Below are 25,109 nucleotides of genomic sequence, written 5' to 3' on the forward strand. Positions count from 1 at the left end.
AGGAGATAGAGGGGTAGGTCCGCAGGGTGGGGATAGGGGTAAGGGGGTGGCTCTGTGGGGAGGGGGAGATGGGGGTGCTGTAGGGGGGCAGGTCTGCGGCGTGGGGATAGAGGGTGTGGGGCAAGGGTGTGGCTCTGTGGGGAGGGGGAGATGCGGGGTGCTGTAGGGGGGTAGGTCCGCGGGGTGGGGATAGAGGGTGTGGGGCAAGGGGGCGTGGCTCCGTGGGGAGAGGGAGATGAGGGGTGGCTCCTCTGGGGGAAAAGGGGATGGCTTCGCGGGGCGGCGACGGTGTAAATGGGGTAGCTCCGCGGGGGTATATGGAGCGTGGCTCTGCCGCGGGGGACATGGGAGGTGTACGGGTGCGTGTTGCGGGAGGGGTGTGTAGGGGATGTCAGCTGCAGGGCTGTGCTGTGGCAGAGCCGGGCTGGTTTCCCGCGGCAGGAGGGCTGAGGGGCAGCTGTCTCCCCTGCCGCTGACAGGCAGGGCTCCCGCGGCCTGTGTCCATACTCTGCCCCCTTCACTCCCTCCTCCCGCCTGGGCTCCTCCCTCTCTCGCTTCTTCTACTTGCCCCCTTTGGCTCCCTCACCCAGAGTGTCTGACTGGGCCTACTCCCTGCCTCGCCTGCGTGCTCCCCCTCTCCCCAGTACCCTTCGCAGGAGGCAGCTACTGCTCGGGGCGGGGCGGCAGGCGCGAGGCAGTCCTGCTAGCAGCCTCCTCCTGCCCCGTGTTTCTCCTCCAGACCGCTTGTCCGGGGGCGCGGAGGAGAGAGAGGGAAGAACTGGTAGCTTTGCCTATAAGCTCAGTTTTCCTCGAAGTCGCCCCCGGCAGCCACTAGGAAAAGCTCAGCTGGCTCCTTGCAGGCCCTCTCCAAGAGGCTGCCTATCTAGAATGCTGTTGGGGAGCCTATGGGCTTGTCATATCACCCCCATTACAGAGTCTTTGCAGAGCTGACTCACAAACACAATTTGAAGTATAGGCACCAGTCGTTGGCCTCTTGCTAAGACTATTCCTGGAGGGCAGCAAGGGGTGCACCAACACTGAGCACAAGCAGGAGGCTGGGGTAGGGCTGCTGCATTGGGAGGTTGACTAGTTAGCTGATAATAAGGAACAAAAGGCCTGGGTGGGTGGCTCAGGTGGAAAATGAAACAGAGCCCTTCACCCTAGTTGCTGGCTTGATCAAAGGCATGGTTGCAGTGACTGGATAGTTACCATTGATGGGTGTTCAGTAACCTATGGGAATTGAGTTCGGTGGTCTCAGTCCATTCCCCACTGAATATGTATCCGTAGGACTAAAATCAGCATAAGGAGCAGCATTTGACACACATACAGCCAAGGGTTGAAGTAGTTAGAAAAATTAATTTCTTGAGGTAGCAGCAGAGTCCTGTGGCACCTTATAGACTAACAGACATATGGGAGAATGAGCTTTTGTGGGTGAATACCCACTTCGTTGGATGCAGGGGATGAAGTGGGTATTCACCCACGAAAGCTCATGCTTCAATAAGTCTGTTAGTCTATAAGATGCCACAGGACTCTTTGCTGCTTTTACAGATCCAGACTAACACGGCTACCCCTCTGATACTTTCTTGAGGTAGTGCTTCCAGCTCACCCTCGATGCACATTACCCCATGTGCTTTTTCTAAAGCTATCTCCCCAGCTTCTTGTACCAGCAACATCATTCATCCCTATTTTAAAGTTTAAGCATAACTCCACTCTTTGGAAGCTCACTCAGGTTGTACCAGGCAGGTCTGGGACCCTAGCTCCACGAAGAACATGGGGTTAACAAAGGCAAAACATACAATAGTATTGATTAAAAAACATTAGAAATTTAAGGAGTATGGCCTCACAAATCCCAGAAATTGCTTTAAATCACTGAGAAGGGGGCATTTGGGACTGGACAAGTCTTCTGAAATCTTGGCTTCAAACATTCAGTGCTGCCTGAGGGCTCTCATGCCATTATGGGCACTGTTCTCCAAAAGCTTAGTGGGGTAAAGGGGATGGGGCAATGAGCAGTGAACCACCTTGGCAAAGACATCCACTAAATTAATATAACCATTTACTCTTTCACATTTGCGTCCTGATCCCAGATGCTACTTACATAGCAACTCCTAATCAGCAAGTTGTTGAATCAGTTTCTGACACTCAGCTGGGCTTGTGGGTTCCTGTATACAGTAATTGTAGGGGGGCTGGATGCAATCACTGGACTATTTATCTCCTCAACCAGCAAGCTTTCAACTTTAGTTCCCTAAAGATGTAATCTCAAAATTCGAAAACCAGCAAGGATTGCTTTACCTGGTCTCCTAACTCTCACTTCTATGTCTCATCACCATAGGCCCTCAACAGCAGCCCTAGGGGTTTAGGGACCCCTGCAGAAAAATAGTAACATTTCTGGGAGCCAGCAACACTGAGAACATCAAGGTACTCCTTTGTAATGTGGTGGCAGCAGCAGCAGCAGCATAGCTAATAAATTATGACAGTAATTTATAATCCACCCCCTTTGTCACACAGTAATGGCTTCCAGCTTGTGGCCAGCTGTTCTCTTCCCTGTAGTTGTCTCCAACTGCCATGGAATCTTTAAGGCCAAGTGATCTCACTCCAGCCACAATCTGACCTGCTGGAGTGGGGGGAAGAGGGGTTCTTATTACACACAATAGGAAAAAAGAAAGCAATAGACTCATAGAGTCTAGGACTGGAAGGAACCTCGAGAGGTCATCGAGTCCAGTCCCCTGCCCTCATGGCAGGACCAAATACTGTCTAGACCATCCCTGATAGACATTTATCTAACCTACTCTTAAATATCTCCAGCAATGGAGATTCCACAACTTCCCTAGGCAATGTCCCATTCTGAATTTTAACCTTAGGTTTTGTATTTTACTTGAGTTTTTTTGCATCACCTACAGTAGAACAGTCCAAGAGCTTTCCCCTGACAGAAACAAGATTACATTTCTAAACCCCTTCCCTGCCAAGTTAAAAGCAGAAACAAAGACACTTGTAAAAATATTTAATCATTCACTTCCACATATCAGTGTATTTTTAACAAACATTTCCAATTACAGATTGATTGACAAAAAGATTGTCAGTAAAAACACCACTCTTCCCCACAACACCAATTGCTACTTACCTCTGGATAGTCTTGTTTAAATAGATTTGTGCTTGTATTGGTATCTGCTTGTTTCATTACTGATCCAACAACAGATGATGTAAGATTCTTTTGGACAAAATGGGTTCCCAAATTCACAAAAATAGGCAAACCACCAAATGGTAGCTTCATTTCAGTGATGCTATATACCTGCAGTAGCCAAAAGTGCTTCTGGTACGTCTACCCCTAAAAATACTATACAAGTTATATGATACACGTATTTGCAGATTGTGAGGAGCCTACACATGACTTTAGTGGCTCACAGTTCCCACAGTCAATCGCACTTAATATACTTTATTCATACAAGCATTTAGTCCTCAGGATACTCTGGCACTTCAGTCTTTGTTTTTTTTAATTTACAGAAAAGCCTTTTTAACCGCTGAAGATCTTATATCCAAAATTCAGACTAGACCTTAAGTACGGATATGAATTAAAAAATCCTTAACTGTCCTGCTGTCTCATTTTATAGATGATTGAATCGTAATTTATCTGAGCTGCAGACCTAGTGGACTGTCTTGTAGAGATGCAATATTGTTTGACAGTGACTTCTGCAGATGATCTGGGAAATGGATTAAAGGGTGAAAAGTCAGTTCAGATAATAGACACCCCCAAGTTTTTCCCTCTTATACCAAGCCATCTATTTAGCCTCCCCAGATTCTAACTGACACTAATCAGTTTCTCACCTTGTTTGTGAGAATGATCTGTATCATGATTATCAGGCTAACTGCACTTCATCCACTTTGATCTTTTTGAGCACACCCCCTCTGGGCCTCAGGCAATTCTCTTTTTCTTGGGGTGAAATTGTGTGTTTCTCCTATTCTCAGACCAGGTGCTGGGTGGCAGTAACCTGTGTATCAACTGTGATCATCTTAGGTCTGACTTCAGCTGAGGCCCTGCAGTTCTATTCCCTCTGGGGCAATGACTGTGGTAATTAGTGACCAATCAGCTTCCTTAAAGCAAAGTATAATTTATTTAGACCAAAACCATTTCAGATTAAACATTTTAAAAACTATAAATCAGGATAAAGTCCATGCCTACTTTCTCCTAATGCTTACCATTCTGTGAATCTCAGAATGCCAAATTCCTCTGGACTCCTTCCTTCCTTCCTTGGTTGCTCTATACAGCCTGTCTGCTTAGATAGCTCGCTGATAAGTCAACCCCCCCCCCACATCGCACCATCACAGGCTTTTTAACTCTTTAATCTTTTGCTCTCTAGTTCCTAGCCTGGCAAAACAAGATTTACAGCATGTTGGAGGCAAAATGTAGGATCCCTATGTCTAACCACTGGCCTCCACTGTCCTTTTAGCGTGTATGTAGGTATTCTTATCTGGGAAGTCATTGTATTGCAGTACTGTACAGGTCCCATTGAATTCAAGCATTATAGGCATATAAAACATTCCACTATGCCAAGTGCAAGTTAGCACAATGCATTCACAAAGGGCAGTCTTATAACCCGGTGCAAAAAAATCTTCCCCTCACTGACAGTCACATATACAGTGTTCATACCATTATTACATATCAATATTCATAGATCAAGATATAGCAATTCCACAGTATTCATAACCGTAGTACATATCCACTGCACTGTCAATCTGATTTTAGGTGCTGAGACACAACATGAAAGGAGTCCTTATAGGAGCTGAACATATATTGCTTGAAACAAAAGCAAGTCTGTGGCAGCCTGATATATATCTTACAGTTTTAATCTAAGGGCTCATCTACACTTGGAAATTCAATTTTGATAAAACTGTCAAATAAGCCCTAAGAAAGAGCCTTTATCATGCAGGATAGACCTTATTACTGCATAAATACTTTTTTGATTTGTGAAAGGCTTGGCTTACAATTCAGACTAAAGTATAGTCCAAATCAACCTGCTATGTGGAAAAGTATGTAACGGCTACAGTGTAAGGGATCCATAAATTAAGCAAGTCTCTGCCATCAAGTTTAGTTTACATCAATAACAGGCCTCAATCAGAAGAATGTGCTCTGAAAAATTCAGTACTTTAAAGAGACTATTCTATTTAATGCAAACAAGATTTTAACTTTTATTTTTCCTTTAATGTGAAAGATTTTTGTAATCTAGAACAAGTAAAACCTTGCTATATTACATACAAACCCAGAAAACTATAATACAATATTAAAAAGCAGCACACCCACAAGATAATGCAAGTTGCAGTCCATAGGGGAAAAAAAAAATCTATGCTTCGAATGATGATTGCAAATATAGCCTTGTGTGAAAGGTGAACAGCACAAGAAAAAAATAATTTATGCCCCTTTTTATTTCTTTTTAAAGTATAAATTTGGCACAAAGGGTTATTTTTCCTAAAAGCTTTCTTCTTTGCACTAGGATATTTAGTTCTTGTCTAGTTTAGACCAGGGTCGGCAACCTTTCAGAAGTGCTGTGCCGAGTCTTCATTAGTCACTCTAATTTAAGGTTTCACGTGCCAGCAATACATTTTAATGTTTTTAAAAGGTCTCTCTCTATAAGTCTATATTATATAAACAAACTATTTTATTTAAAGTAAATAATGCTTTTAAAATATTTAAGAAGCTTCATTTAAAATAAAATTAAAATGCCGATCTTATCAGTTTAGTGTGATCCTTTTCCTCGCTGAGTTTTCCAATGTGCGCCACAGCAGGGAGTGGCTGAGGCCAAGTGCAGAGCCCTGGGCTGGCTGCCGGTACCCAAGGCCAGCAGTGGGCTGAGTGGGGCTGGAAGTCTGGATACCGGCTGGCAGGGGGGTGGTGGCTGGAACCCCAGACTGGAAGCAGGCTGAGCCTCTCAGCCTGTCACTAGCCCTGCTCAGTCCACTGCTGGTCTGGGGTTCTGGCAGGGGGATTGAAAGTAACAAATTGCTTACAGGTACTGTCGTATTACACTCCGCCCTTGGGGGGGGGGGCGGGGAAGGAGCTCAGGGGCTGGGATGTGTGTATGGGGGCACTCAGAGCAAGGGGTTGGGATGCGGGGGGATCAGGGCAAGGGGTGGGAATGTGGATGGTGCAGGAGTCAGGGCTGGGAGCATGGAGGGGTGTAGGAGTCAGGATTGGGTGGCATGAGGGGTTCAGGGCAGGAGGTTGGGGGGTGTAGGGGGAAATCCTGGGGTGACAGGGACTTTGGGCTGGCCTGGGACTGTCCTGGTTGCGGCCGGGTTACCTGGATGTGGATGGTCCCTGCCCATGTTCCTGTTCCTGCCAGGGAGCTGTGGGCCAGCTGTGTGGGGGGCACTGCATCTGCAGGCAAATGGGGGGGCAGCGGCAGAAGACCAGGGGAGAGGCCAATGGACAGTGGGCAGGTCCGCCTCTTTGGCAGCGGGTCCGTCACTGAGGGAAGGACCAAGCCGCCGAAGACTGAAGCAGCGGTTGTAGAGCTGCCGCGATTGCGATCGCGGCTTTTTTTTTTTTTGTTTTCCAGCTCTGGGTGGCAAAAAGCTGGAGCCAGCCCTGAAGAAGACCCTCTGGCCTGCCACTCCCTTCCCCCAGGGGCTGCAGGGACGGCACCTGCCTGAAGTGCCACTGGTGTCCAGCCACGGTGATGAGAGAGGGGCAGCAGGACAGGCTGGACGTGGACACCTCCACTGCGCCTCCCGCCGGCCCCCTTTTCACTTGCCTGCTGCCTGCTGCTTCGGCCGCCAGTGCCAGCCTGCAAGAGAGTTCCGGCAGCCAGCAGCCCCCTAGCTGATTGTGGGCCCACGCCTGCGCTCCAGCATCAGCCAGCTCTGGGGTTCCAGCTGGGTTTGGTTCCGGCGTGGCCCCTTGCCAGCCAGGATCTCAGCTGCCGGCCTGCTCAGACCACTGCCAGCCTACATTTCCATTCACACCAGGCTGGCGGCGTGCTGAGTGGGGGCTGGCGGCTGGGACCTCGGCATGCCATTAACAATCGTCTCGCATGCCACTGTTGGCCACGTGTGCCATAGGTTGCCCACTCCTGGTTTAGACTATGGACCGCTGGGAGCTAGTAGGATCATGACAACATTACAGTACAAAAGTAGTAAAAATCTTACTGAGATGAGAAGTGACTGTTTAAAAAAATTAATTTTGTTAGCACCTACTTAATTCAATAATCTAATGGTTGGAGAAATGAATCTTCATTTAAGATTTCAATACCCTTGTGCCTTCAGTTAAAGGCGCAGCTTTCAATGTACAGTGTAAATCCTCAGATTTCTGGTGGTTGTGGATGCCTCTCAGACTGCGTCAGATCTCTTACTGGTACTGGTATTAGAGTTGAATTCTGGCTCACAGAAGTGCTGACTGACTGGGACTCAGAGGTGGAAGGTCTTATGGCAGACCATGCTTAATACTGCTATGACAAAAACCAGCAGAATGAATATATATAAATCCTTCTTTCTATACAGTAAGGAAGGGAAAATGGGTACCATAAACTTTTCTGCCCTTTGTCTGCAGGTCACTTTAGAAGCAGTGTTATACAAAATCATGCATTTATAAAAGATTATAACAGATTAAAAAAAACCCACCAATTTTTACGTCATTCTTCAGATTTTTTCTGATTTAAGAGAATACTTCCTTATTAAATAATTTTTCATAAGAATTCAAATCTGAGGGGGTTAATGATGGTTTACAGTCTTCAGTGATTTTACAAAATGCTCATGTTTCACACTAGTTGCTTCAAGTCCATTCTCTTGTAATGCCTGCAAAGCAGCCTTAAAAACAAACAAAACAAAACACCTCGATTTAGAGAATTTGAAATGTTTTCAGCTTTGTCAAGAGCTCCGATGTTGCAAATCATCTTTTCAAAACTTAAAATAAAAATGAACATTAGTGCAGTGTTTGACATAGTACCTGTATGATTCAAGATACCAAAACAATAGGTAAATGTTAAATGAAGTCAATTTATCAGATAATACAAATGTTAGTTTGCTTTCTCTATTCTTCCATTCCAAATTCAGTTAATACTCTTCCACTCACTGCATCTAGTTGATTGGGCTAGAAGACATAGCCTTGTGCACTTAATTTTTCAGATATTTTACCTAATCTCCCCCTTTCTCAAATACATTACCTCAAATATTTGTGGACACATTCCCTTGCTCTAGTCTTTTTTATTCCCAATTTATCAATGTTAATTTCAGCAATAAATTCTATGATGTGTAGTACAAAGGAGAAATTTATCTGGATTTTAAGTAAGGCTTTGAAAAAGGAAAGTAAGATGATAAGTTCTGGAGGCAAGTACAGAATAGTCCCTTACTCCAAGCTAACCTGAGATATTGTCAAAGAAATCCATCAGGTTTGTTTTGGTATCATTTGTTTGTTTTTGTAAAGTTAACCCATGTTGCTTATCATTCACTCTTTTAAATGCTACCCTCTGCTTCAAAGAGAGAGAAACAGAACCCAGCAGATTCTGGTAAATGTAGGTAAGAGGGGCAGAGCCACTTTGGTAGCATGCTCCCAATATGCTCTATGATATTTGGAGGGGCAGGTCTGAGACACAGGAAGAGAAGGCAACTCCTCACAGTATGCTCATCTCCCTACGCAGCGGACATGTGCCTATGTTGTTTCTACTAAACAGAAATAAATCAGGCTTCTTACTTGCTCTATTTGAAGGTGTTTTTGAGCACTGTGTGTTTGTCCAAGGATAGGAGCTATTGACAGGAGGAGAGGACTAGAACGATCTTGCTGCAGGACTTGGATTTACCCTCCTCCCAAAAATCCAAGGTGAGTAAAGTTGCATCATCTGCCTTCTCCATACAATCTCCTGCATGAGAGTTTCCAGGCTCCACAAACTGCTGCTGGTGTCTCCAGAGGAGCAATTTATTCTAATTTTGCACCTAGTTCAACTTCAGTACTAACAGATCCCTTATTTACTTGGTGTATTTTACTGATACAACATATGTTTTTCACTCAGCTGGTATAAAATGTTGTTCATTTGTCTTACCCTTTTCATTAAAAATTGAGGAAAAAGTACTAAATGTCTTAGAATATTCTATAATTTGGCCTCTCTTCATCTAAAATATTCATAGAATCATAGGGTTGGAAGGGATCTCAGGAGGTCATCTAGTCCACCCCCCTGCTCAAAGCAGGACCAGTCCCCAGATTTTTACCCCAGTTCCCCAAATGGCCCCCTCAAAGACTGAACTCACAACCCTGGGTTTAGCAGGCCAATGCATAAACCACTGAGCTATCCCTCTCTCCCCCCAAAAATAATGGAGATATCCTATCTCCCAGAACTGGAAGGGACCTTGAAATGTCATTGAGTCCAGCCCCTTGCCTTCACTAGGTAGGACCAAGTACTGATTTTGCCTCAGATCCCTCAGTGGCCCCCCTCCTCAAGGACTGAGCTCACAACCCTGGGTTTAGCAGGCTAATGCTCAAATCACTCAGCTATCCCTCCCAGCTTACTTCACTGATTAAACAAAAAACTTCTTACCTCCTTGCAGAGATTTTCAATATCGGCTCCAGAAAAGAGTTTAGTTTGAACTGCTAGGTATTCTAATGACACATCAGAATCTATTGGGATTTTTTCTGTGCAAATTTTCAAAATAGAAAGCCTTCCCTATAATACAAGCACATTACAAAAGACAAAGGACAGTCACTTAGGTACTATTTGTGTTATTAAAAGTATTTGTTTAGGCCTATTTTCTGCCACCTTTACTCATGTTGGCTAGTACTTTACTCTGCAAGTTCTAAACTCAACTATATTACAACCACAAACAAATATTCTGCTTGTGGCAAACGAGTGCCAAGAAACAAAAACCCAGTTTACCACAGAGTAATCATATGATGCATTCAAGGTGGACAGTAAGACAGCAGTTGAAAATATTTTATTGGCAAACGAATCATCTTGACTTGAATTCTGAACACTAGCAGTCAATGAAAATCTAGTTGGGCTGCCAGGTATCTTACTGGTCTGCAGGACACTAAGCTATAGTTTTGCGGCAATATTGTCACCAATTGCAACAATTTTTACATCATCTCACGACTTCTTAAAATCATGAATCACTGGATCTTGCTGCCTTTTTTTTGGGGGGGGGCCTTATTTTGTACCTTTGTGCTCCCACCCCTAGCTTGGTATAGGCTATCTGAAGAATTTGAATGCCAGATAAAAAAAATCCCAAAAGAATGTAGACTGCTCAACTATCCATGCTATTTTGGTTGGTTGGTGGGTTTTTTTTAGTAGGGAGTTGGCAAAATCTCGCAGCAATGCTTATGGTTTAAGGTTGTCTAATACTTTCCATTTTAAGTCACTTTCTTCAGTTGCTTATACCTTTACCAACATTTTAATCTTTTGGACTGAAATTTCCATGTTTGCCCTCTGCTTCAGGGTGACTTTTTCTGGAAAGTTTCAGAGAAACTGTTCACTTTCCAAGGACAAGTCTAGTACAGTAACTCCTTGCTTAATGTTGTAGTTATGTTCCTGAAAAATGCTACTTTAAGCAAAACAATGTTGAGTAAATCCAATTTCCCCATAAGAATTAATGTAAATAGTGGGGGGTTAGGTCCCAGGGAATTTTTTTTGCCAGACAAAAAAGACAGACACACACACACACGGTATAAGCTTTAAACAAACAATTGAATACTGTACACACCAATGATGATTGTGAAGCTTGGTTGAGGTGGTGAAGTAAGAGGATGGGATATTTCCCAGGGAATGCCTTACTGCTAAATAATGAACTAGCACTCAGTTGAGCCCTCAAGAGTTAACAGATTGTTGTTAATGTAGCCTCACACTCTACAAGGCAGCACAAATGGAGGGAGGGGAGACAGCACGGCAGAGAGAGACAGAGACACACATCGTGTGTGTGAGAGAGATGCGCATTACCCCTTTAAATACACTGACCCCACTCTTAAGTACCTGCCTTTTTAGGTAGATCAGCAAGCTCCCTCTGTTCTGAGCCCTGTGGTATCCCTCCCGCTCTGTGGAGATGGGGGTTCAGGAGTAGGGGGGGCAGGAGCGGGGGATACCCTGACATTAGCACTCTTCTTCCCTCCCCCTCCCACACACACCCACAGCTCCAGGGAGCAGCTCCAAGGCAGAGGACAGGAGCAGCACATGGCAGTGGGGAGAGGGACACCTGACCTGCCTGGTAATTGTGCACAGGGAACTTAGAAGAGCTGATAGCAGGGCTGCTGGTCTAAGCTGGTTCCAAGCCTCCACCAGCTCCAAGAGACTGCTCTTTCTACAAGCAGTGGACAAAGCAGGTGGATACCAAACAATATTATAACAGAACATTGCGCAACTTTAAATGAGCATGTTCTCTAATTGATCAGCAACATACCGTTAAATCGGGACAACTTTAAGTGAGGAGTTACTGTAATATAAGCTGACCTAAGCACAGGCAATTCAAGCATTTGGAAGTTAGGGAGTGCCAGATTTTGCAAATATATCATCATCAAGCATTCAAAAGTCAGGAAGTGCCAGAAATGCCTGTGCCTTGGTCAAAGTGTCTGAAGGGTGTACATTTTTATATACATTTAAATGATATTTTATAAACCATGTTGCTTTCATATTTATTTTAAAAGCTAGAAATTTAGTAGTTGATCTTCAGTGCAAACAGCTACACACTCTTACAGTGTGTAGCTGTACTATGCCTCTTTTTCTTGCTAAGAAATAGTATACCTACAACTTCACACCTCTATTTAAATTTGTGTGCAGATTTATAATGCATTACCTTCTGATCTGGAGGTGGAATATAGATGATCTTGTCTAACCTTCCAGGACGCAACAAGGCATCATCCAACTTGTCTGGTCTATTTGTTGCAGCAACTATCATGACATCTTTGTTCAAAACTTCTTGAAACTCTATCTGAATGAGATTATATATGCAGCAAATTAGATGGGTATACAGTGTTTTCTATGCTTTAGGCTACAGAACAAGTATAATTTAGAAGTGTAAACTAAGAGGAGAAAAAGAGAGGCAATACAAAGAATAAATGCATATATCCATATGTAGTCACTTTCCTTTTTCACTACCAACGTTTCCACTTTGTGTAGGCCAATCTACCAATATGTAATACAATAAAGAACAATCAATATCCACTCTGGTAATGCATATGGAACTTTCTTGTGGTCAGAGTCTAGCAAGATTGTGAGTGTCAGGTTGAGTGCAGAAAAGACGTAAGACTGCAGTATCATACAACATTTTCAAGGGTTTATATAACTGTTAAAAATGGCAAGTAGTACTAAAAAGTTTATTAAAACGTATTGTGCATTCATTATAGCAGCAATAAATCTGACACCACAAACTGAGAAGTCACAGAAATTTACAGTGATGAAATATATACCCAGTAATGGGGAATAGGTGACTATTAGTTATTTACATAATTCCTTAAATGTAATCAGGAATAGTTTTAAATAAATATTTAAATAAAATTAAGATCACATGCAATGAATAAAGGTCAGCTTAGATACTTAAAAGCTGACTACATGGGGACAGAGCAATTGCAAGTTAGTAAAAGACAATGCTGTTAAAATGCTCTAGCGAAAATTTCAGAGACAGAACTCCTACTGAAAAAGGCAGAAATGAAACAGAAGAGGTTAACTAAACAAAAAGGGGCTAATAATGTACAAAGTCTGCTGCTCTAAGAATTCAGAATCATGATATTCTAACATGCAGAGAGAGTAAAGGAGAAGTTTTAAAGGTACTCAGAGGTGGTATATCACAAAAATTGAGGGAAACAAAAAAATTACAGATGAAAATAAAGGAAACAAAAAAGAATGAAGCATGTGTAAGGACAACATTATGGTGGTGATGGAAGGTTCTTCCGTATGCCAGAATGGGGGTGAGGATGTAATCCTACCACCCTGAAATCCATTTTAACAGCGTAGCAGGAGCATGTTAGCTATCTCCAATGTTGTATGTAAAAGAACATACTGGATACTATCAAGAAGTTGTCAAAGGCAGCAGAAAGGTAATGTTTTAATCTGTGAAAGCCAATGGTTTAAACTTCTGGAGCACTTTAGCAATAAAAACGAACCTTCTTCCTATATATGTGAGTGTACATACCTGTCTCTCCTTTTCGTTTTGTTCTTGACAATCACCTTCAAGCTGTAATTTATTTCCTCTTCTCTCTGTGACTTTAATGCCAACACCATCTAATTCATTAAGAAGGACAGAAAGAACCTTCTCTGGGGCACCATGTCCAGTTTTGCAGGCTGTTCGAGATCCTAGGATAGAATCAATCTCATCCAGGAATATTATTGCTGGAGTATGTGCTCTTGCTTGGCGAAAAACCTTTTATAGGGTTCATAAAATTAATTTAAAATGTTGTAATGCATGTATAAGTTCCACTATGTCAACTGAAAACACTTGTTATGTATTTTCTACACTTTTACTTAAATAAATATTTATTTAAAATGAATTAGTTACAACACTCAGTGGAGACCAATCTGGTTTACAATTACTGTATAGCAGACTCTAGGTGCCTAACCTAATACTAAGGTCAACCAAAGAACAAAAAGCCATACACAATAGGTAGATTAAAGAAATGAGTCTGAAATATGACTTAGGGACATATGCTCAGCAGATGTAAATGATAATACCTCCTCTGAAGTCAATTGAGCTGTATCTGTTTAGACCAGATGAGAATCAGGCCTTAATGTCTTAAAAAGCAAAACATAAGAGTGATTATACAAAAATAAGGAAATTATACATCATATGTGATTAAAAACCAAACCTGAGACAAAATCTTCTCTGAATCTCCAACATAAGGTGAAAAAAGGTCAGCACCACTAACAGAAAGAAAGGAACAATGGCAGCTTGTGGCCACAGCCTTCACCAGAGTGGTTTTGGCACATCCTGGTGGCCCATATAGGAGAATACCCTTTGGCTGAGACAGTCCCATCCTCACAAAAGCCTGAGGAAACTTCATAGGCCACTCAATACTCTGTAAATACAGAACGGATGAAACATTTGCAGTGATGTATCTAGTGACACATTAGCCAATAAAACTACTGGTCACAGTACTGCTCTTTACCTTGCTGTATTACCACAGTTGAGGTCAACGGACATACTCCAATTTGACCCTCTTTGTTATAAAGGAGACAGGACAGTGGGTAGGGCATTCTCTGAAAGGGCACAGTAAAGTGTATAGACTCTCAAGGGTTGAGGATAGTTGGAATGAAATGGGTACATGCTGCTGCAGTAACTGCCCTCTACTGGCTGATGTGTTAATTTTCTATGATATGCTCCTGGGCGATATTTTGAGATTGTAAATTGAATTACTCACAAGGTGCTAGAGCCTGTGTATAGGCAGTATTAGTTTGATTTAAGAAAATACAAAAAGGTGCTTTAATATTTTTAAGTAATTAGGAATAAAATTTTAAATACGAATTAAAGACTGATGCAATTCCCATAAGAAAACTTTTCAATTCTGCAGTGTATAGAACAGTGTGAGGTAGATGGGAGAAATTATAGTTTTGTTTAAATGTGCTCTGCACTTTACCTGTTTTAACTTTAATTTCACATCTTCAAGACCACCAATTTGTTCCCAGGTAACAGGTTTAAAGTCAGTTAGTCCAACACTGCTTCGAAAGGAAGATGGCTGAATCTTTTTAAAAGCTTCATGGAAATCTGCCATGTTAATCAACATGTGAACTGAATCCTGAAGAAATGCACAAAGAACAAATAAAAAAAGGAAAGCACAGTTTCTTCCTTTGAATCATTAATAATTTATATAGCTACATTAGATGTCCACAGCATTTTACAATATGCCAAATGTAACTGACAAAGAAGAGAGCCCCTATCTTAAAGAGTTTACGTATGATGGACACAAGTACAAACACATACCAACAAAATAGTGTGCATTCATTGTGGCTGGATACATTTTTTTGTTATGGCACAGGGATGGACACTTTTGAAAGACACTGATGTTTGAGAGAGTATCTTTGCGTCTCTCCTGAATCTACTCTAGTTCTGCCATATGAGACTCTAGTGAGGGAAGCTGTTGATAAACCTGGGATTTAGGGTCACTACATACAGGATTCCTAGCTCCCTCAAATATGAGAAAAATGTCCCCATTTACTCAGGTATCTGTTCCAGTAAATACAGCAGAATGCATTTAGATCAAATATATGGACCAAAGGCATTAACATAACCCAGCAGTCACTGTCCAACATTAAACAGTGTTAAATAATGTCTGGGGTTTGGTATACAGAGACCTCAGCCTGTTTAGTACCCTGGCACATAGTCCATTAAAAATCCTTTTAACTTTTAATAAAAGAAAGGAAAAACAGTTAAAGCATTTGAAATGTAAAATATTATATAAGGCTTTCATTTTATCAGTGTCTCTTGCTCCCTTTACTTTTAGCTGGAGAAAGTCTTGAAACAGAGAATCCCTTTTTTTGCCATTCTTTTAGATATCAAATATGACAATAACTGTCTTTTTGGATAAAGAGAAGTTAGTTGAGATGGACTGGAACTGCTGTTGTTGAAGTTGGATCCCACATGGTGTTTGGGATTCAGCTGGAGCTGGTAGAGGTGGTGATGTCATATAGGTCCCTGTCTCTGGCCCGGATCAGGGTCCCAGGAAACAATGGGGATGATAGTCATTATGGAAGAGCTTGTTCTAGTAACTAATTTTTTCCCTCACAGAGTCTCTTTCTTTAAGGCAGGGTTTCTCAAACAGGAGTCGCCACTTGTGTAGTGAAAGCCCCTGGCGGGCCAGGCCGGTGTGTTTACCTGCCCCATCTGCAGGTTCGGCTGATCGCGGCTCCCACTGGCCGTGGATCGCTGCCAGTGGGAGCTGCGATCGGCCGGACCTGTGGACAGGGCAGGTAAACGCATCGGCCCGGCCCGCCAGGGGCTTTCCCTACACAAGTGGCAACCCCTGTTTGAGAAACCCTGCTTTAAGAACTCACAAAAGAAATTGTGTGCAAAATAGCCCATCTATTCATTATTTTGTCCACCAATTAGGCCACTTTCTGACCCACCAATTTTGGTCCGCTGATTTCTGGTTTCATACTTTTCTTGTTTACCAGGCATGATCTTAATACAGTCCTTGCGTTATATCTGTAGGCCTTTTTGTTTGGACTAATTCAGTCTGTTTCCTATTCCTAAGTTTTCCCATCAACACCTGTTGTTACAGGCTACTGTGATTGCTTATGAATTTTCATGTACTTTTTAGAGTTATGTTCACAATGGTAAATTTGTAGATCCAATCATCACATATCCCCTCACCTCAAACATTCTATAGAATACAGGCTTGCAAAAATCTTGGATTATGGATCTATTTTTCATCCTCAGTTCATGCTAAATTTCATCGAAGGCCAGGCTGATCCCTAGTCTTGTTCAGTGCTCTGCATATTCTTCTTGTCTACATTAGAACACTTTGTAGCCATAATTCACCACCAATGCAGTTCCTCAAATGACACCTGAGGTAGACGCTTTAAGGTAAACAGGACTCAGGTATTTCCTATCATGTCACCTAAAAATGCCCCACAAGTCCTGTCTACATTACTAGTACCTTTCACTGCTGATAGCACCCAGTGGTGACTCAGGGTTACCAAGTTTGATAGTATAGCCAGAGGTTCTCACGACAAATTTTTTGGTGGCCTCAGAGTGTGGCCACCAACACTTTTTTTTTTTTTTTTTAAATGAAGATATACCCATCTCCTAGAACTGGAAGGGACCTTGAAAGGTCATTGAGTCCAGCCCCCTGCCTTCACTAGCAGCAGGACCAAATACTGATTTTGCCCCAGATCCCTAAGTAGCCCCCTCAAGGATTGAACTCACAACCCTGGGTTTAGCAGGCCAATGCTCAAACCACTGAGCTATCCCTCCCCGCTGTTAAAATTTTAACTAAAATTCCTATTTAAGTTTAGAAAAGTCAGAAATAAATATGCACATATACACGTCCAAATAATTCCCATTTATTTACGTGGGGATTTTTTTGCAAGCTCAATAATAAAAATAACGTACACTTGTCTCTATTCTTTATTGGAACTAAACAGAACAGAAAGACAACTATGATGCTTTGCATGTTCTTGTCTTTTGTTCTTGTTTATTGTGTGTTTTGGGTTGCGTTTTTAAAGACTTGCTAGCTAGTAAGTCTGTTGCTGTGAAAAGTGATATTAAACATACAGATATCACTTTTCACAGCAGAAGACTTACTCAGCGCTGGCAAGCCCAGGGACAAATTAAGCCCTGGATGGGGAGGTGGGTATGATGGCAGAGGGGCCCTGAGGCAATGGGGAGAATGGATGAGGGTGCTAAGAGGGAATCTGGAGGACCCCAGGGAAGGTGGGGACTCACTAGCAGCCTGTTCCTCCAGCATTTGTCTCTCCAGAAGGGAGCAGGACCCAACTCCTGCTGGCAGCCTCAAGGGAGGGGCTACTGCTTTACCCTGTCCCCCATCACTGTCCAGGAGGCTGTGGCCACAAGAAAAGACCCTGGTGGCCGCATTTGATAAACACTGGCTAGACACAGCTCTACAGACAGAGCATGAATCTGAGGGACTGTGTATTCTCTATATCATAGTGAAGAAATTCAGCACAGGGCTAAAAACCCCACTGTCTGCAAGCTATTGGACCTTCTTCCCTCCCTCCAGTGGAGAGTCTCCTGCAGCCTGGCAAGCTACCCCCTATATCATGTTTGCTGAAGTCTACAGATATCATAATAAAATGAAATAAGCTGCGCTTTGCAGAGGAGTCGTCAGTGTACACAGCACAGAGGCCAGCAATTTGGTTTATTTTTTCTTTGACCATCTTTTGACAGAACAGCTGCTTCTGTCAGGGCTACTGGGCTCAATTTTATTTTAATGATCATTTTAAAATTTTTGTACAGGACTGAGGGTGATGGAGGTTCTATAAATAAAATGTTCCCCTGTTATCACCATCTGGGGAGGAGAGTAAAGTGCACCAGCATCTCCCATAGTTTCTATGATTCCAGAGATATTCTGGATCTCCATCTCACAGAAGCACTCCTTGACTTCTTTTCTGACCCTCCACTCCATCATGAACAACAAGGGAGCAATTGAAGCCTTTCCTCTCCTTCTCCTAGCAGTCCTGACTGAGGAGGAAGAAAGATTAACAAATAATGCTTCCCTGAGATCTATATCTTACAACATCCCAGAAATATTACTGCTGCACCATGGGCATTTGTAACTGTTCTCTTTGGGCCAATGTCATGTAATATTAGACAAACAAAATAAGTCTCTGTTTGTGCAAACCACAACACAAACTACTACATGGCTCACCTTATTAAGAAACAGATTTTTATATAAATTGCTTGTAGCTTATGAAAGAGACCTTAGGTGGAAAAAATGTATAGAATGTACTCTTCAGTGAAAAACTGACACTCTCTGCCGTGTATAACACTGAAAAGCTCATGGAGAGAATAAAGATATTCCACATCACCTTTTCATTCAAGGAGATGGCAGTCACTTGGTGATTGGATTGAAAGACAGTAGCAAAGCTTATAATTACATCTATAACACGTTTGCTATCTTATTTTGAATATTCTCATCCCTGAATTATTCATTTTATATATTAAAGTAGAGTGATATTAGTTGGGAAAAGTGATAAATGTGAATAATGACATCTTTTTTGTTTAATCTGACTCCTTACCAAACAGCTGTGGAGGACAGCCTGCATAGCAGCTTCCCTGCAGAATGCCGTAAGATCAGCTCCAACATATCCAGTTGTCATTTCTGCTAGGTTAATCAAATCAACATCAGTGGAAATAGGCATATTAGAAGTAATCAACTGTAGAATAGACCTTCTCTGTTTAAGTGTTGGTGTCCCAATGATAACCTAAAACAAATACAATAAATGGAAATTTATCAGTGTTTTGCTATATTTCTCTGTCACCCTGTAGCCCTAGATAAGTCACTTATGTTGTCTGTATTTTAGACTCCCTCATGCAAATTCTCCTCTTTTTACACTGTTTCACAAGTGATTAATTAATGGATCTAATACTCTGAAAATATATAGGACAATACAAGTACCTTTCATTTACACTTATTTAATTTTCCAGGTTAGTAGCATTTCAACGAATAGATGTTTTACAAAAGAACGCCACCTAGAATCTAAAGTAATATTTGAAAGATTAATCAAAAGATTTAATAGTGAAATAATCACTTCCTTGCAACATAAGAACACAAGAGATTAGTGATAATACTTTTCTATTTAAAAATTGTACAAGACACAAGTCAGATTAAAAAAACTCCATGGAGAATGATTACTCTATGCCCTGTTAAATAAAGCTAACTGCAATACAATTAACACATGAAATAAACGAAGAAGATATGACTGCACAAAAAAGGACCAACAGACCTGTAAGTATAAAATAAAACTGAGTAGAGAATGTGCATAAATTATTGAAAACCTGCTAAAATATAACTAATCAAATTGTGTATTTCACTTGTTAATAATGCTGTCCAATCCTGAAAATTTAGATAAAAGTGTGAATGCAATATGGAAGAATTTACCAAATTTGAACTGACTGGGATAATCTCTGTGAATTACTGATTTTAGGCCATGGTCCTGGACTAGACCCTTGCAGCGAGTTTGTTGCAGGTTCAAAGTTTTAGTGAGTATACAGACAGACAATAAAGGAAACAAGGATGCATCACTTTGCTGGCTGTATTTTTTGTCAATTTATTTTGACAATTTTAAGTTAGTATTTGATGTCTGATATAGATCTAAAACACAAGCAAAGGTGGTATATTTTGTAAAAATAATGAAGCTAGTACATTAACTAAAATGAGCTCTCACTACAGCACTCTGCTATTTAATCTTTCATGAAAGGGGCAAAAAGTGTCAATTTTGTGTGTGATTTATAAAGTGAATGTGCGTGAATTAGCATGGTTCCACCTGTTCTTAGAAAATTTTAGAATTACCTGTACTAGACATGATCACCACCAATTTATGCACAGTCCAAAGACTCCCTAAAATATAGTACTTTTAATTTTACAAGTAGATTTAGTGCTTATGAAACGTGCCACACTGACACAAATTAGTATTGTCTATCTTAATACATTATTGCTAATACTGTCTGCTCTTGCTACCATTAGCTCAGCTCATTTCTTGTGGCCAGGTCTACCCTAGAAGTTTTGCTGGTACAACTCCTAGTGTAGATACAACTTATACTGGCAAAAAAGTGCTTTTTGCAGCAGAACTTATACCAGTTCACTAAGCAAAATGATGAATACCAGCAAAAGTACTTTTATGCTGCATAACTGCATGTACACTAGGGTTTTTGCAAGTACAGAAATGTTAAAATAATTCACAACTGTAACCAATTTTGTAATAATCTGAGTGTAGACGTAGCCTCAGTTAACTAGGTTTCATTTGCATGGCATCTGATATCATAGGGCTACTAATTCAGCAGGTCAAGTTTCCTTCCCCACTCTGAACTTTAGGGTACAGATGTGGGGACCTGCATGGACACTTCTAGCTTAATTACTAGCTTAGATCTGGTATCGCCACCACCACCCCCAAGCACCACCTTTTTCCCTGGATAGTGCTGAGGGACTTGGACAATTCCCTGATGAACACAGATCCAAACCCTTTGGATCTTAAAAAAAGGAGAAATTAACCATCTCCCTCCCTTTCTCCCACCAACTCCTGGTGGATCCAGATCCAACTCCCTTGGATCTAAAAAACAAGGAAAAATCAATCAAGTATTAAGAAAAGGGCTTTTAATTAAAGAAAAGAAAGGTAAAAGAAAATCCTCTGGGAGAGATTAGCATACAAGCTACTCTCACAGACAACAGATTTAAAACACAGAGGATGTTCCCCTGGGCACAAAATTAGTTACACAAAAAAATACAACCAATGTGATTCTACCTATAATTGCACAAGACAGGTTACAAAGAAATAAACATAAACCTATTTATTCCTTTCTAAAACTTACTACTCTGATAAGAGGCTGGTTCCTTGATCTTTTTCACTCCGGCTAAAACTGAAACTCTAAACAAAGGAAAAACTTTCCTCCTTCCTTTTGAAACATCTTGTTCCCCCATTGGTTCCTCTGGTCAGGTGTTAGCTAGACTAAGTGAACTTTTTAACCCTTTACAGGTAAAAGAGGCATTAACCCTTAACCATCTGTTTATGACAAGCAGGTGTCCATTGAGACTTCCTGGAAAAGTAGGGTATAGATTCAGATTATAAAGCCACTGTGATATTCCAGTCTAATCTCCTGAACAACATAGGCTTCTTACAGGATTCCCCTGAATTAATTCTTGTTTGAACTGAAGCAGCTCCTCCAGAAAAACATCCAATCTTGATTCAAAAATTTCCAGTGATGGGAGAATCCACCACAACCCTTGATAAACTGCATCAGTGGTAAATTACCCCCACTGTTAAAAATGTATGCCTTACTTCCAGTCTGAAAGTCAATTTCCAGACACTGGGTCATGTTATACCCTTGTCTCCCAGACTGAAGAGCCCTCCCTTTTTTTTTTTTTTTGCCATGTAGAAACTTATAGACGGCAATCACCCCTTAACCTTCACTTTTTTAAGCTAAGTAGATTTAGCTCCTGGACTTCATCACTATAAGGCATATTTTCTAATCCTTTAATCATTCTAATAGCTCTTTTCTGATCCCCTTCCAATTTATTTACATCTGTCTTAAATTGTGGACACCTGAACTTCAGTATTCCACAAGCAGTTGCACCAGTGCCAAATACAGATATAACTTCCCTATTCATACTCAATATTCCTGTTTATACGTTGAAGGATTGCATTAACCCTTTTGGCCAGTGTCACACTGGGAGTTTGTGTTCAGCCCTTTATCTAACATGAGCCCCAAATCTTTTTCAGCTGCTGCTCCCAAGATAGGGTCTCCTGTCCTGTAAATATGGCCCATGTTCTTTATTCCTAGATATATAATTTTACAGTTGGCTGTATTAAAAAAAACTCATAGTGCTTGCTTGTTTCCATCTTCTCATACGATCCAGAGCAATTACCTGTCCTCTTCATTATTTATCAAGCTTCCAATCTTTGTGTCTGCTGCAAATTTTATCAGTGATGATGTGAACCAATCCCTGTGAAATCCCGCCTAGAAATAAACCTAATCGGCCATAATTCCCCATTTACAGGTCTCATAATGTAAGTGTCAGTTAGGTAGTTTAATCCATTTAATGTGTGCCATGTTAATTTTGTATCATTCTAGTTTTTTAATCAAAATGTTGTGTGGTTCAGTTAAATGCCTCAGTTTAAGTACATATTTAGTATATAAACCTTTAATCAATTATTTAAAAATCAAGAAGGGGAAAAAAACCCTCCAAGCATCATTATAAAGCAGCAAAAAGGTAACTTTTTCTTCTCCTTTGTAGGTCACTGATCTACAGTGAGAAATAGGGCATCAAACCCGATCAGCCGACATGACACCGCAGAACACCACTAGGCCCTTTTTCACCGATTTCTCAATAGCAAAACGAAAAATGGATTAAGAGTGTCAGAAACAAAACATGAGGAACAGGCTATGCTCACCTCTCGGTCAAATCTACCATGTCTCCTCAGTGCAGGATCTAGGGCATCAGGCCTGTTTGTTGCTGCCATGATGACCATCTCATTTTCACTGCCCATGCCATCCATAAGAGTTAACAATTGAGCAACAATACGATTTTCAGGGATGCTGTTTGAACTTCCCCGTTTAGGGCACAAAGAGTCAATTTCATCAATAAAGAGAATGGTTGGTCCTTCACTGGACAATTCCTTGCCTTGTTCAAAAACTCTTCGCAAGTTCTCTTCACTTTCTCCAGGCCTTGAGCCATATATAGCTGGACCACTGATGCAAAGCAAATACGCCCCCACTTCCCTTGCAACTGCCTTTACGAGAAGAGTCTTCCCCACACCTGGAGGGCCCACCAACAGTACTCCCCTAGGGGCAGAAAGACCCAACTTCTTGAAGGTTTTGGGAAAATGGAAAGGCAAAACAATCATCTCTTTCAAAGAGCTGCCCAAATCATCCATTCCTGCAACTGAAATTTTTGCAGTGTCCTTTGACAAGTGTCTGTACCATTCTAAAGTGACTACTTCTTTAATGTTTATATTAGTTTTGGGAGCTATCAGGCCAGCTTCTTCTGTCGAAGCATCTACAGCCAGTATTTCAACACATACCACTGGATTTCCAGGAATTGGGGCAGCAGTAACAACATGGTGAAGAGAAACATACACATTTCTCAGCAGCTCTTTGACCATCTCCTGTAGTGTTGCTTCTGGGGTGGATTTTTTCAGGGTAAGGTTCTTAAGGACCACTTTCACTGTTACTTTTCTCAACCGGTGACAGGCCAAAAGCTTCAAGTGACTGACACTCAGCATGAGACCTTTCAACTTGCTTGCAGTTAAACCTGAAGTTTTACATTTTAGATCAAGCTGCAGGTAACCATCAGCCAAATCATTTCTGGGCCAGGCAGTGCACAAACAGCAGCCACCAGGAACTGTGATCCTAAGTGGGGTTCCGAGCCTGGCTCCCAGAGTGGATAACGTGGCAGGTCCCATCCTGCATCTTTGCGTGCCTTCGTCCCCTGGGTCTAGAGGGAGCAGCTTCAGGAGAGCAGCCGCCATAGTAGATATTGCAAAGTGATGACGGCAAACCACGTGCAAACTGAGCCCCCTCCCCAGCACAGCGGGCTGCCGACGTAAGGCAGAGGATCTTACGTGTGCCTGGCACTCTTTGGCCAAGGGCGCTCACTCTCCGACGCGAGCCCCCAAGCCGCCCACCCTCGCGCGGAGCTGCCCATGGGGCGCTCCCACCCACACGGAGACTGCACTGGTCCCCTCCGCCACCACATACAGGGGAGCCCCCAGCCGGGCAGAGGCAGCTCGTTGCCTCAGACCGGCCTGCTCTCCCCACGCCTTACAGCCCCGGGCTGGCGGAGCGCCCCCTTATATCGTTATAGGCGGGAATGGAAGAGCTGGGTCGCGGTAGCAGGGTCCGGAGCTGCGGCGCAGCCGGAGTCGAGCGGCTGAGCAGGTCTCTCGCAGTGAGGAGACGAGCCCGGCGCTCGCTCCCGCCAGGAGAAAACTAGCTTCCACTTCCTCCCAGCTACCGAGCATGCGCACGGTCACCGGCTCGCGCATGCGCCGCTCAGCCCTGCTGGGGAGCCGTAGCTGCGCACTGGAGGGGGAGGAGCATGCCTGCGTGTACTGCCGTTTGACGCTCCCACCGCCAGGAGTTAAGGGCGCTAACGGGACTTCCGTCTCCGCTTCGCTCTCCTATTGGCGCCAAACACGAGTCCTGGCACGCCTGCACCCATCCCCTTCGGCAGTGAGAGACGGACCCCCGGGGCCTGCTTCTCCTCCCTCGCCCCCTCCTCCAGCGCCCTCCGTGCATCGACAGACCTCATCCCCAGCGCCCCCCGGTGGGGATCCTGTGCCCAGAGAGCACCCTCTGCCCTGTAAGAGTCGCCTCAGGGAGGCAGTTCCTCCTCTCATGCGCCGCAGGGCGAGAGCTCCCCGCCACCCTTCAGTGCCTCAAACGCCCCTTCCTGGGGTTAGCCTTCACCCACTTCCAATGCCCCATTAGTCTGTCCCCCTGCACTGTGGAGGGCAGGCAATGTATTTACCAGCATCTTCGCTCATGGTTTCTCTCTGGGGCAGAACAGCTTTAGTTCCAGCCTCAGGGAAGTGGGAAGCCACCCAGATGTCCGGAAGCTGAAAGTAGAGGTAACTAGTACATCATAACCAGTCCAGTAATTAATAATGCAAAGCACATGACATATATATTAAAGAGAAAAAGAATACATTCCTGACTAGGAAATAACTGACTGTTTAAAGAGAATTGATTCATAGATCTTAGGAAAAGGTATCTAGGCTTGAAAAAATACAAACTAAAATCATGCTCCTGAAAACTTCAGTCTGTCAGTAGCTCCATAATGTTCAATAAGGCTACTTTTGTGAGTAAAGATATAGTTGCAGGAATGGGGCAGAAAATATAAAACAATATTTAAAGAATCACCTTGCCCAAATGCAGGGCCAGATAGAACCCAGGAAACGGATTTGCAGCATACCCTAAAGGCAATCAGCACTGAAATTCTGCAGACCTCCTCTGTTACATGGGAATTCTTGATGGAGAAA

At 42.6% G+C, this 25,109-nt stretch overlaps 1 protein-coding gene across 1 annotated transcript; it reads right to left on the bottom strand.

Annotated features, from left to right (window-relative positions):
- Window positions 1–2,983: 2,983 nt before the first annotated feature.
- Window positions 2,984–24,080, bottom strand: SPATA5L1 (spermatogenesis associated 5 like 1). Its single transcript, XM_030578893.1, is given in 10 exon segments — window positions 2,984–3,695; window positions 7,609–7,713; window positions 7,716–7,794; window positions 9,516–9,641; window positions 11,758–11,892; window positions 13,093–13,320; window positions 13,763–13,972; window positions 14,531–14,689; window positions 18,651–18,836; window positions 22,521–24,080. Coding segments are annotated over 9 exon segments (2,271 nt in total). The 5' UTR covers window positions 23,598–24,080; the 3' UTR covers window positions 2,984–3,695; window positions 7,609–7,642.
- Window positions 24,081–25,109: the final 1,029 nt, after the last annotated feature.

This window comes from Gopherus evgoodei, chromosome 10 (assembly GCF_007399415.2).
Source record: "Gopherus evgoodei ecotype Sinaloan lineage chromosome 10, rGopEvg1_v1.p, whole genome shotgun sequence".
Classification (NCBI taxonomy): domain Eukaryota; kingdom Metazoa; phylum Chordata; order Testudines; family Testudinidae; genus Gopherus; species Gopherus evgoodei.